Source organism: Castor canadensis, chromosome 4 (assembly GCF_047511655.1).
Source record: "Castor canadensis chromosome 4, mCasCan1.hap1v2, whole genome shotgun sequence".
NCBI classification, from domain to species: domain Eukaryota; kingdom Metazoa; phylum Chordata; class Mammalia; order Rodentia; family Castoridae; genus Castor; species Castor canadensis.
This window is the reverse complement of record NC_133389.1, coordinates 159,349,160-159,363,507: the sequence shown is the minus strand read 5'-3', so window position 1 is coordinate 159,363,507 and position 14,348 is coordinate 159,349,160. Positions and strand designations below refer to the sequence as shown.

At 40.2% G+C, this 14,348-nt stretch overlaps 1 protein-coding gene across 1 annotated transcript in view; it reads left to right on the top strand.

Moving 5' to 3' along the window:
* The first annotated feature begins 1,415 nt into the window (after positions 1–1,415).
* The window catches only part of Lancl1 (LanC like glutathione S-transferase 1), a 35,677-nt gene continuing 22,744 nt past the window's right edge, over positions 1,416–14,348 (top strand). The window contains exons 1-3 of the mRNA XM_020184471.2: positions 1,416–1,530; positions 1,805–1,901; positions 6,045–6,162. Of these exons, the coding sequence (XP_020040060.1) occupies positions 1,821–1,901; positions 6,045–6,162 (199 nt within the window). The 5' untranslated portion in view covers positions 1,416–1,530; positions 1,805–1,820. The remainder of the gene's footprint in view (positions 1,531–1,804; positions 1,902–6,044; positions 6,163–14,348) is intronic.

Here is a 14,348-nt window from a genome sequence, read left to right as displayed (position 1 = left end):
CATCTGCTGGGCCCAAGCTACTGGTAAGCAGTGAGGAGGAGAGTCCCCACAACAACCTGTCAGTTCCACATGTCAATAGCAGGGAGGTTGAGAAGCCCTCTACTTGCTCTTTACATTGTTCAAGTAGTGGTGTTTGGTGTTTCTTTGGACTTTGGGGGCTGCCCTGCACACTGACCAACATCTCTTTTCTTCCCTGTCTCCCTACTTCCTTACACTCCTCCCACCTTCCTATTTTACTCTTTCCTTTGCTTAAGCACAATCTGCCCGTTACATGTTATGTGATGCTGACTCATCACATCTATAAGTCATTAATGTATTTAAATATCACACGGATTTAAATTGTTCATATAGACTGTGAATGGGGTGAAGTGATACTTGGCTTTTATTACAGAAAAAAATGATAAAATGCCTCTGACTCCTTTTCTTTGCCTCTTATGAGATACTGCTCCAAACATCTCTATTTCAAGATAGGAAGGATATCCAGTTTAAGATACGCTTAGATTCTCCACCAACTCTTCATGAATTTGGTGAGAGAAAGGAGCTGTTAAGTTTCCCGGGAGAGTAAGAGTTAAAAAAAACAACAAAGCAGTTGAGATTGGGGTAGGGTGTGGGGAATGTTGTCAGAGGTGTAAAGTTTGGGGTAGCAACCACAGAAGGACAAACATGGGGCAAGGTGAGCAAGGTGGGAATGAACTTCAGCAATTGGAGGTCTGAGGGTAGGATTTTTCACTGATCAAGAAGGAAAGGAAAGAGTGATATTTTTAACAGGACTCCAGAATTCTCTGAACAAACAGAATGGGTCTCATATTTACCAGGTGGGATTTGTTTAAAGAAAGGAAAAATTTTCAGTTAAATAAAGGCTTTGTTGGTCTTTGTTATTTAGTTTAAGGATTTCAGTATTCGATATTGTAGACTAATTTAAGCTAAGGAGCAGATCAGATTTGGTAACAGCTGTGGTTTGGGTTTTTATGTCTTTTCTCTGAAGTTTTAACGGTTGTCATTTGACTCTTTGTCCCCTGGCTCTCTCACACTGACCTATGAAGTACTTTTAAGTGTAAATTATCCCCAAAGGACTTGTTATCATCCCCTTATCCCTCTCCTCAAAATAGCCTGGGTCCCTGGGTCTTGTGGTTTTTGTTTCTTCTCTTTTTTCTTTCTTTCTTCCTTTTTTTCTTCTCCAGATAAAAACAATTGTTTTGAATTGTTATGAATCTGGACTTTAATTTGCCCTCTTTACATTTCTTTTCAAATAGGATAGAAACCACTGCACGTTGTGGGCACACTCGCACGTTCGTCTAAGTCGGGCCCTTGCCGCTGCTAGGCAGGAATTAAATGACCCTATTTTTACCCTTTCGCCTTGCACTTCTGTCTCTTTAACAAACTGAAAGGCGGAGGGGGCGGGGCTCCGCAGCGGCGAGGGCTCTGATTGGCCCATCCGTCAAGAAATGGGCGGTGCAAGGGCCGCCGGTGTTTTTGTCGGAGGCCTCCTGGTGTGAGCCCGGGTGGAACTGAACTGGGCTTCGGGCCGCGGTATCCGCGTTTGCTTGAGTTCGCGGGGGTGGGCGCTGGGGTGCAAAACAGGGCCCGTTCATTCCGGTGGGTTTGGGGCCCTGGCAGCCTTTTCGTGCAGGTGCCGAGCCCTAGCGACTAGGCCGCAGTGGGCTCGGGGTCCACTCGGACCACCGGTACCGCCCGCTGGCCCCGGAGCTGCAGGGGCGGGGTTGCTCTGGCGCGGGCTGCGGCCGCCCAGGCTGGACGGAGGCCCCCGCCTCACCCTCAGGTCTCTTTTCCCCCTGTTCTGCAGGCTGGCTTCCGGCGCCATGGCTCAAAGGGCCTTCCCGAATCCTTATGCCGATTATAACAAATCCCTGGCCGAAGGCTACTTTGATTCTGCTGGGAGGGTGAGTTTGGGGTCCCTGCCTCCCTACCTGACCGCCACCCCACCCCCGCGGGGTCGCAGAGGGCCTCGGTTCCTCTGGGAAGGAAGGGCTGAGCGTCCCCCCTCCCCCATTCTTTAAAATACAATTCGAGGAGAAATGCGAATGTATAGAATACATGCTAAAATAGACTTTGAATTCTAACGTGTTGAATATGAAATAATACGTCATTGCTGTTATTATTAGCTCAGAATTGAAGAAATAACTGCAGTCATTGAGAATATTATAAAAATTGTCAGGCGTTCGCCATATAATAGGCCTTTTCGATTGGTTGTAGAGAGCTGAGGGGTGTTGGGGGCATTCAGGGGTGCATGTGATTCCTTTGTGATTGTGCACAAGTAGTGCTGGGGAAGGGTGGAGCAAACTGGGCGTGTGGCAGGGACACCTCTAAACATACAGTGCTAGGGGAGGTGGGTTTTAGGCCTGCAAAGCTGCGGGAAAAATAGGGAAAAAAAAAAAAAACTCAGCAAGTTAAACTGGTTAGCTCATAAGGCACTTGCAGGAGAGAACCTGGATGTGCTGTGCAGAACCAGGGGCCTGCTCTGGCCTGCTTCTTTGGGTGGCTATAATTATTAAGAGGGAATACGTGCCTTCTAAAAAAGAACACCCAGTTTTGACGAGTCCTGAGTGAGTTCCGTAGAAGAGTGCAAAAAAAAAATCAGTTTATTTCTTGGAAACTTGTCAGTCGTACAGAAAGCATTTCACATGTGATAAACTCATTTCTTCTCTGTGAAGTTCACTTTATGTGGCTCTTTTGGTTAGTCCAGTAAAACATTTATCATTATACATTAACTTGGGTCAGTAATGCAGGTAGGAGGGAGAAAAGAGAGAAGATTGTAGTGTGGAAGGCAACCAAAGTGTGAGTGTAGTTAGGGTCCATCTGAATATTTAAAGGCCAATGTTGAGCTATCCAAGCAAAGCTTTTGTAATCACTCTGAGGTTAGATGGCTTCCCCTTGGCCATATGGGCCTGCATTCTGTCCAGCTCTGCAGATCTGAAGTGGAAGATGCCTTGTCTTGTTGGAGGAGGACATGCTGCTTCATGCTAGCTTGGCTCAGGAGCTTACTTGAGAATGTTCCCTGTGACAGAAGCCTTCAGTGAAATGTAACTGACTATCTGGGCTGTTTACACCTTTAAGAAAGAGAAAGACATTCAGAAATCTAAACTATGACCCCCAAATACTAATGTAATGTATTGCCTAACATAGTTTTGGGATCGATCCTACAAAGAAACAGGTGTTCCAGTTCTAATGTTGAACACAAAAAATCAGACCCTGCAGATCTTTCTCCTTAATATGTTAATGCGAAGAATTCAATAAAGAACTCTTATGTTTTCTGGCATCTGTCAGGAAAAAGGGACTTTTAGAGACTGTTCACATTATTGCTAGAGTTTGAGTTACTTGCTGGACTGCCACAAGCAATCAATATTCTCGGGCAAGTCACCTTTATTAAATGTCAAGTAGAAAGTAGCTTTCCTTGCTGAGGCTGAGGTGTTCTAGTTGTTTGACCTCTTAAAGTCAGGCCAGGCAAGATGATAAATTACACATGACCTGTGCACAAAAAAATGGCACGTTCTGTCATGGATCCACTCTTATATCTACTTGAGATTTATAGACCTTTTATATGAATATTGAAGTATATACTAAACGTATATTTGAGGCCTGTTGAAATCTTCACCTTTGGGCAGAAATCATTTAATAATGGGAGTGTGTCTGTCAAACAGTGTGGTTTCTTCAGAGTGTGAAGTAAAGAATCATAGTGGTGCTTGTGAATGAAAATCCACATATGGTTGAAGGTCTGATTGGCCTTCTCAGGAATGTTCTTCAGAAGTTAACTTAATATCTTTTTAAAATTATTGTTATTAATTCAGACACTGCTTTCTTTTTACAATGTTAAGATTCTCCTTTTAAAAAGGAGATTTTTTGAGCCAGTTGTTCATTCTTGTAATCCTGGTTACTCAGGAGGCAAAGATGAGGAGGATCATGGTTCGAGGCCAGCCTGGGCAAATAGTTCCTGAGACCCTATCTCAAAAATACCCAACACAAAAAAGGGCCGGAGGTGTTGCTCAAATGGTAGAGCACCTGTGTTACAAGTGTGAAGCCCTGAGTTCAAACCCCAGTACTGCCAAAAAAACAGAGATTTTGATAATAATAGATGTGTCATGATTATCATAGCAAATTCCTAAAATGATTGATACATCAAAATTACTTTTTAAGACACTTAATGATTCAGTGTATATAGAACTTTAAAAATATTTTGCAGCTGGCGCTGTTGGCTCTCACCTGTAATTGTAGCTACTTAGGAGGCTGAGATCTGGAAGATTATGATTTGAGGCCAGCCCGGCAGAAAGCTTTTGAGACCCCAGTCTCAACCAGTGTCTGGGTGCCCCTTTCATCCATCCTAAGCTGCTGAGATCTGGAGGACTGAGATTCCAGGCCAGCCTGGGCAAAAAAGTTTGTGAGACCCCATCTCAATGGAAAAAAAGCTGGACGTGCATCTCTCATCTGAGCTAAGGCAAGAAGTGTAGAAGAGGAGGATTATGGTCCTGGCTCGTTTGGGCAAAAAGCAAGACACCATTTCCAAAAATACCAGAGCAAAATGGCAGGAGGTGTGGCGCAGGCCGTATAGTGCCTGCCTAGCAAGCGGAAAGCTGTGAATTCAAACCCCAGTAACACCAAATACACACACACACACACACACACACACACAAAATTTTCAACTGCCTCTAGGAAGAACATACCTTTAGGAAACTGTGATTGGATTGTGTGAGCCTCACTGTTTACCCAGAGCCCCATCTTAACTACTTTCCATATCTGTGTTACTCCTTGTCATAGATCCTGCTAGAGAATTGTAGAAATGTTGGCATTTGCATTCCTGAGTGAGAAAGACCTATGACACAACCTCATTTAATCCTCAGAGTACCTTTTGGTGAGACTGGGGTTTGAACTTATAGCTTCACACTTGCAAAACAGGCACTCTACCATTTGAGCCACACCTCCAGTCTCAGAGTACCTTTGGAATATAGAGAAGTTAGTAGTTGAACAAGATCACTTGCCAGGTTTACTGATTGAGCAGTACTTCTAAGCCCCTCCATTCTGCCAGGCACTGTGCTCGGGGTGGGTTTTGATTCTGGGTTTGACATTCTTGTGGGCTTCAGATGTTCATGAATTTATTTTGCTTTGTTTTATGCTTTGTTAGTTTTTTATAAATTTATTCATTTTTTTAAAATAAAAACAATTAAAATGTTCCTTTCAGGATTAACATTTCTGCTGCTTGAGCCAGTGTCTTAAAAACACAGACATCTTTTGATTTGTGTTTAATTTAATAAAGTGGACTTTTTGTGTTTTTTGGGGGGGGTTGTTTTGTTTTCTTTTTGTTTTTGAGACAGGGTCTCAGTATGTAACCTTAGCTGGTCTTGAATTCCCTATCCTTCTGTCTCAGCTTCCCAAGTGCTGGGATTATACCATCATGCCCAGCTTAAAGAAGTTTTTATTATAATTTTTAATACTGGGTTAAATAATATATGTTCCCTATTAGGTGGAAATTTTATGTAGAGTATTTAAGTTATAATAATATTGCCTAAGTAACAAAAGAAACTTTTTTTTGGCAGTACTGGGTTTGAACCCAGGGACTTGAACTTGCTAAGCAGATGCTGTACTGCTCAAGCTATGACCCTGTCCTTTTTGCTTTTGTTATTTTTTCAAATAGGGTGTGGTATATACGGCCAGGTCAGCCTGGACTACAGTCCCCTTTTTATTCTTTCCACATAGCTGGGATGATAGGAATATGTTCCAGTGTGCCCTGCTTTTGGTTGAAATGGAGTCTCACTAACTTTTTGCCTAGGCTAGTCTTGAACCTCAGTCTTCTCAATCTTCCCAATCTTCCCAATCTCCCCAGTCTCCACCCCCCATTCGAGCTGAAATTACAGGTGTGTGCCACCATACACAGCCCTTAGTAGTAGTTTTTAAGTTTCATTAATGTGCTATCTTTAATTGTCTAGTTTCCAGGTAGAAAAATGTGGCCTAAGTGAAAATGAAATAACTTGTACAGTCTAGGAAGTTGGATGGCCCATATTTTCTTGATATTTGTTTTCTCTTAACATCTACAGCTGACCCCTGAGTTCTCACAGCGTTTGACCAACAAGATTCGAGAGCTTCTTCAGCAAATGGAGAGAGGCCTAAAATCAGCAGACCCTCGGGATGGCACCGGCTACACCGGCTGGGCAGGTATGGCGTGCTGACTGAGCTGGCATGAGTGTTGTGTGTGAGAGCCAGAGCAGTTCTTTTGGCAGGCCAGCTCTCAGTGCTTTCCGCATTTGCACATGAGTCACCAGTGCTGGGCCCTTCACCTAGCCTTCTGGGTATTAACAGTGTCCTGAGTGCAGAGCAGGGTAGACCTATGGCTAGTATCCTGGCCTGACATGTGAATGGATACAATACCTATGAGGAGAAACTTTGGTTTTCAGCATTATGTAGTTAATTTGGAGGTGGAATTTCAGTGACAGAAATTAGGAAGTGTTCGAAAATATAATGAGTTCCTGTAACTAGTAAGGAGGACTTATCCTCAGGAGATAAAAATGTCTAGAAATGTCGTTTTTCAAGCACTTGCCCCATAACAGGGATCTATGCAGGAACACAGGGGAAAGTGTCAATTCCATGAATTGACATTCTTTCCATTCAGTCACTGCTGGTTGGTTTGCTTTTGTTGCATTACCAACGTGAGTCACCAAGAGCCTGGAGGAAGCTTGGGAAAAAAATGGTCCATTGATGTTAAAATGTGAGAGACAGAAGCTAAAGAAAGAAAGGTGAAGAATTACAATTAGCTTAGCTAATGTAGAGAGAGGAAATGTCAGCTTCATAATCTTGAATGATGTAGTCTAGGACTCAGTGTTTCCCATGTACTTTGGTGAGTGGGCAGGAGGAACAAGTGTACAGTTTAAGGACTTTGAATTTCATTTTAAGGCATTGTGCTGTCATTACAATGTAGGTTCCTATACCTCAATGCAGAGAGTTTGATCCAATAAAGTCATAAGTGGGATCCAGAAATTATTTTACAAACTTCAATGGACCTGATACACATAGTGGTCTGTAATCTATAGTTTGAGAGCTTCTTTGTGAGAGAAATTTACAGCAATTTCTTAGCAATCCCATTTAGTGTGATGAGTGATTCTCTTCCTTACAAGGATAGTGAAGGCAGATAAAACCAGTAAAATTATATTCTCAGGAAACTTTAAGGTCAGTATTTTATAAGGTAGGATGAATAGACTATGTAATGTTGAGCATCTCTCTTTCAGTTTAATGATTTTTGTGGATTTTAGAAGCTTAGCACAAGAAGATAAGAGTAAATAAAAGTATTTTGTTTCAAGAAGGAAGTTATCACAACCATCATCTGCTGTGTTCCAGCTATAGTGTAACTGGTAGATTAATCTCATTAGTGAACATTACTGTTGTTTATTTGAACAAGTGGGACAAGCAGGGTGCACAAATGTCTTTAGGATTCCTTTTATTGCTGCATTATAATAATTCATAAAGCCCAGACTTCAAGATCTTTTCCTAATATATTTGGAGTTTCTATTGTACTTCCTATCCCTGTCCAGAGACAGATGAACAGAGAAAGAGAAAGAGAGAGAGAGACTCAAAGTAGCTGGCTTTAAATTTAATTTCAGGACAGAATACAAAAAGAGTAACTTATATCCCTAAAAAACACATTCAAATGAGCTTATATAATAACTTATTATTGATAAGGTACCTTGCTTTAGAGGGGAAAGAAGTAGAGATTGATTTCAAGTTTGAATTAATAGTTTGATGGTGTTAAGAAAAGCATCAGTAAGACCACCCCCCACATGTACGCAGTTGCTAGGGCTAGTTGAGAAGGCAAAAATCAAGCTTTCTTCAGTAGAAGAATTTTCTCTCTAAAGCAAAGTGGGAAGTTGTTTAAACTTTTTACTATAAGTGGTCTGGGCATCATCTCCTTTGATTGCCAGTATCTTTTACCCTATCTGTCTATGACAGCCATTGCTGGCTCCTGAGAAGCTCATATGGCAAGTCTGAGGCAGACTGGCATACTAAGCATTTTAGTTTGTCTTCAGTTGCTGGTTGTTTTATGATGTAGCAGAAGATCTTCTAGATAAATTTGCTAATGGCCTCCAAGGCAAGGTTCCTAATGTCCCCTAATCGAACATTGTTACAAAGCCACTATTCCCACATAAAGTGTTCCATCTCTCGTGTTTTCATACATAAAATTCTGCCACGTGCCAGTGTTCAGACCATCTGGATAACTAAAGTTCTGAGTTGCATATGAATCTAACACTGTTTTGGCCACAGAAAATCATAATGTTAATGCCTTCTCCTTGTATGCAGCTTACCAACTACTGTGTATTAACAATTTTTTTAACCAAAAACGTACCACAAACAATTCAATAAAAGTAATTGATATTATGCATCAAAGCAATGCTTATGCAGTGATGTGTATACTTGTGTGTTGCTTCATGTGCACCCCATGCTATCTTTCTAAAAATGATACTTTTTAGGAAACTAAAACTTTAACTTTATTTAGGATCATATTTTATAAATATTACCTTATTGTTTGTTCTTTTTATGAACTTGTTCAAAATTACATTTCTTTGGGAAATACTAATTCATTGCAGAAAACTTTAAAACTGTCTTCAGCATTGATATTTATTGAGCATTGTTAGTATACAAGGAAAGCTTTTATAAGTTGTCATTATATTATATAGTTTTAGAGAAGTCTGCATGACTACAATTAGTTAGACCTATAAATTGCCATCTTGTTCTATTAAATTTCATTCTCCAGTAGAAATATGGTCTGATGCTGGTTCAGATAGGATTAAGATGTGGAATGCAATTAGGTTCAGCTGCCTGTACCCAGAAAAAGGAGACAAAAATCACAATAGTTCAAATACGATAATAGTTTATTTTTCTCTTGTGTAAAAGAAGGCCAGAGAAAGGAGGTCTCTGGCAGACATGGTAGCCTCAGGATTTAATAGTAGCGTGGCCTCGTTTCTGCTCCATCCTCCCAGCCACTAGCTCTACCTATTAGTCAGGGTGACTGCTAAAGATCCAGCCATTGCATCAGCTTTTCATGCTGATGGAAGGAAAAAGAAGCAAGGAAAAATGCATTCCCTAGCCTTCCAAAAGCTTCCTAGAATGCAAATTAAAACCACACTAAGATTCCACCTCACCCCTGTTAGAATAGCCATCGTGGTGTTGGCGAGGATGCAGAGACAAAGGAACCCTCTTACACTGTTGGTGGGAATGTAAACTAGTACAACCACTCTGGAAAAAAATTTGGAGGCTACTTAAAAAGCTAGACATTGATCTACCATTTGATCCAGCAATACCACTCTTGGGGATATACCCAAAAGACTGTGACACAGGTTACTCCAGAGGCACCTGCACACCCATGTTTATTGCAGCACTATTTACAATAGCCAAGTTATGGAAACAGCCAAGATGCCCCAGCACTGACGAATGGATTAAGAACATGTGGTATCTATACACAATGGAATTTTATGCAGCCATGAAGAACGAAATATTATCATTCTCTGGTAAATGGATGGAATTGGAGAACATCATTCTGAGTGAGGTTAGCCTGGCCCAAAAGACCAAAAATCATATGTTCTCCCTCATATGTGGACATTAGATCAAGGGCAAACACAACAATGGGATTGGACTTGGAGCACATGATAAAAGCGAGAGCACACAAGGGAGGGGTGAGAATAGGTAAGACACCTAAAAAACTAGCTAGCATTTGTTGCCCTTAACGCAGAGAAACTAAAGCAGATACCTTAAAAGCAACTGAGGCCAATAGGAAAAGGGGACCAGGAACTAGGGAAAAGGGGACCAGGAACTAGAGAAAAGGTGAGATCAAAAAGAATTAACCTAGAAGGTAACACACACGCACAGGAAATTAATGTGAGTCAACTCCCTGTATAGCTATCCTTATCTCAACCATCAAAAACCCTTGTTCCTTCCTATTATGGCTTACACTCTCTCTACAACAAAATTAGAAATAAGGGCAAAATAGTTTCTGCTGGGTATTGAGGGGGTGGGGGGGAAGGGAGGGGGTGGGGGCAGGGAGGAGAAATGACCCAAGCCTTGTATGCACATATGAATAATAAAATAAAATAAAATAAACAAAATCTTCCTAGAAGTCCTCACTCAGTATTTCAGTTCTTTTCTTTCTTTTATTTTTGGCAGCACTGGGGTTTGAACTCCGGGCCTACACTTCCTAGGAAGGTGTGCTTATCAATTGATGCACTCTGTCAGCTCACAGTATTTCAGTACTGCTTAGCTTGCATTGAGTGGAATGTAGTCACATGGTCACTCTTACTAGCAAGGAAGGATTGTTGATATAGTCAGTTGCGGGGGTAGGGTTCTATTACTAAAGGAGAAAGTAGATTTTCAGATAAAACCTAGTAGTTTTTCCTACAACGCCTATGTAGCAAGAAGAATTATCTTCTGTATTCGTATGTTTTATAAACAGCATTTGGACAACTGACCTCATTTTTTCTATCTGCAAAAGGATCTCTAACTTTTGTCCACTTAGGGGGATTTTTAGAATAATAAACTTACCAATACCATAAAATATTTTGGAATTTGCTAAGCAATATTCTGCCTGTTTCTGTTTCCAGGGATACGCATTCTGTTTTAAAATAACTTCTTTTTTTAAGTAATTTTTCTCATTTCCAATAAGCAGTAGTCTTTTCATAAAGCCTGTTATAGAGAAGAAGTATTATTGAAATTCCAAATATAAGTAATTTTTTTAGAGGTAAGTGTAACTTAAATCTAGAGGAGACTGCAACTCATTCTGTACTTAGTATTGTTAAACACTGCTATTTTTTCAGCTTGGTTAAATAGTTCTCTGCTTCCTCTCAAACTCTTACTTGCTGTTGTGGAATTCTGAAGTCCTTACTTTGCTTGTACTATACATGAGTCCATATTTCTACTTCATGACTCTAATAAGGCTAAGTAAAGCTGTAAAACCAGGCTGCCCAACTTCATAATGCTTTGGTCATATGTCTAGGGCTGTCTTCATTGCTCAGTTGATCTTGAAAATGAGAGTTCTATGGAAGAGACGAATCCCCATTGTGTTTAATGTTACACATGTACTTACAACCCAAAACCTGGGCTCCCATCACTTTTCCCATCTTCTGTCTTTTCAGTAAAAATTGAGACAGATGGTGGCAGGGTACTTATTGAAATTTCTGCTAGAGCACCTCTGTGTGCTGTAAATATTTTGGAAAGTGATTATTACAGTTAGTTAGAAATACACTCTTATCTTTATGTTTCATTCTCCAGTACTAGTATGGTCTGATATTGAAAGCTGATTCAGGTAAGATTAAGATTTGGAATAGAATTGTTCCACATAATCCACATGTACAAAATGCTTTATTGGTAAAGGTGACATGAATAGATTTAAAGAAAATTTAAAGGAAGCAAATAATTTTCTGTGGAAAGTATGCCCTGTTCACTTTTCCAGCTGTTTTACAATTGACATTATCTTGGCTTTTATTTTAAAATGGAAGCAGAGGATATAATACAGTGATGAAAGGGGTGAGTGTGAAATTTCATTAGAATTCAAACATACATATCTGCACCTGTGGGTTGTCATTGTGTAATAGTAAGAGCCATAGCCCCAATTTTCACCTGTGTATGTTCACAACAGAGAAGTAAAATGCCCATACCCTAGGAAAGAAAAAGAGAAAGATTTTTTTAAAACTCCAGAGCTGTCTCATATTGTCACAAGGGAGCAAATATTACCATAAGCCCCTCTGGTCTCATAGTTATCCAGAAATAAGAGGTTGTGATTAGTAAAAATTTCAAGCAGTAATTGAAAGTTAACAAATTACTGCTGTATACCAGTATTCAGAAAAAGAATTCAGTAATAACAAAATATGTTGAATGAATTTTGATTTCTAAAGAAAATCAGTATGCAGTTTCATGATCCTATGACTCTTGTAGAACAAGAGTAAAGATCAAAACATAAGTAAATGTATGTGTACACGTATTTGTACATACACACATAAATTTTAGTGTTTTTATTTCTCCCTAATATGATATTCTATTGCTTAAAAAAACCTACAATTCCTGTTAATAGTTACTATGATATTTGAGTGACAGGAGTGCAAATGTGTGTGCATGTGCTCCATTAACTGATGTTATATGCAGATACCATCCTCAGAAGCTTGCATCAATCCACTGTTTTAAACCTCAGAATGCCTCCATGGCCTGGACTATTCAGGTCTCTTTCATAGATGAGGAAAATGAAACAAAGCAAGAACAAGTGCCTCATTTCAGGTCACACAGCTAGCAAGTGACAAAGCTAGGGTTCACCACCAGATGCCTGGTTCCTGAGTCATGTTCTTTACCTTCAGAGAAAGAGAGAGTGCTTATTCTCAACTTCTACATTTGAGACTATCCTGTACATTTTATAAGTGAAGATGTACTTATAAGCTATGAGATGTGGTAATTTAAGCAATGACAGCCTGATACTCATGCTGTCTAAATATTTTAGAAATAGCTAATGAGTACTCAGATTTGATTTTGTTGAAAAAAAAAACAGAATAAGTCCATATAAAGCATGAAAGAATTTGAAAAAAGGGAATCAAGGCTTATGAGATAGGGGAGAGTAATTACTATAACATCTTTGAGAAAAAGCTTTTTAGGATTGGACATAAAGTAAACCCTGGAAAAATTTATGGGCATATGCTGAAAAAGTAAATCTCCAGCATTCTTTTATTGAGAGTGTCTCCCCCTTTCTAATCCTGTATTAATATATCCAATGCAGTTTCAGGGTAGAAAATTAATTGGTCCAAGACAGAAGATTTTCCTCAAAATTGCTTGTATTTGAAAAGGCTTGCTGAGGAGCTTCTCAAGTGAATTACCATCCATAGTCTGAAATCAATTAGTAGCTCTTGCAGCTGTTAATAAGTGATATTTTAAATGAATAGACTTGGCTATTTTCACCAAAAGCCTCCTTTACAGAATTTAGTACATTGAAGCATAATGCATCATGATATTGATGTATGACATACGCCAGCAGTAAGCACTGAGTTGTTTGTTTATAGCCTTAATCCCCTCCCTGTAAATTTACAGGAGTTCTTTACAGTGTGTCTCACAGCTTTAGTAGCAGGGGAAGCATTTTAGTTATTTAGATGTCCCATCAAGAACTGTTACATAAGACTGTGCATAGTAGCAGATGGTATGGAAAAATAGCAGGTGTGGGGGCCCCTGAGAATCGTATCCCATGGTTAGCTACTGAGTGGTCCTTGTTGGGTGCAGAGATCTGTGGGGATTCACCAAGGAACAGAATGACCCCCATCATTGGGCTGGACTGAATTTTGTTCCAGGTTCCAGGTTCCAGGATGGAAAGCACATAACACTGTTAAGGAATTATTATAAATGAATTAATGAGCAGATGATGTGCTCTGGTGTTAGGAAGATGCATTTAATAGAAAAGATTGCTTCTCCTGCAGATAAGAGTAGAAAAGTTAAGTAAACTCAAGGGATGGCTGATCTGTCTAGTGTCCACGAAAAAATGAGGGAACGTGCTAGCCCTCACTTAATTTGACTTTTTCCCACTCTTAACTATGAAAATTCCTGAGGGAAATGATAAGCCTACATTGTTTTTTTTTAAAAGCACATGCTCACACAGGACTAGGGCTTCAGTTCTAAAAGCCCTGACCCAAGCTCCCATATTCTGCTCACAAAGTTAATAAGGCCAAAATTGGCATGTACTTCCTCTTTTCAAGTATTAGGTAACATTTTAAATACGAGGGTATGCAGTGTAATCCCTAGAGTGATATTAACTTGCACTCTAATTGCAAGTCATAGTGTTTTAAGATGCCCCTCTGATCTGCCAAGTACATAGCCTTTGAGGTGCAGTGTTAGCACGTGCGTCTTAGTTAACTGCTGACACCAGACTTACTTGTAAGGAATCATTCTGGCTAGGTGTCTTGTCTTTGCCATTTGATCTCTTCTATACCACAGCCAGCTTTTCAATGTCTAATTTGAGCCATAACCAAATGTCTTTCACTGTCACGAGAGGCACTTGTCCCTCCCAACCAGTGCTAGTAGGGCAGTGGAAGAAATCAAAGGCATGGAGCCACATCAGTTCACTAGAACCCTCACTGTGATCACTAGGAAGATGTCTGTGCCACAGTGTAGCCTGCTGCCTTTCCGCATGCCCTTTATGTAATGTTGATGCCACTGTACTGTAAGTCATTACTGAGACACAGTCCTGATACAGGTGAAGGGTTCAGTGTCACCAGTGTGTTTGGGTTTAGCACAAGGAGCAGATGAGAGGTAGACAGTGAAGAAGAGATGGTAGAAAGGAAAGAAGACACAGCCCAGCAGTGTGACCTTTACACGCAACATCAAGAAGACTGCAG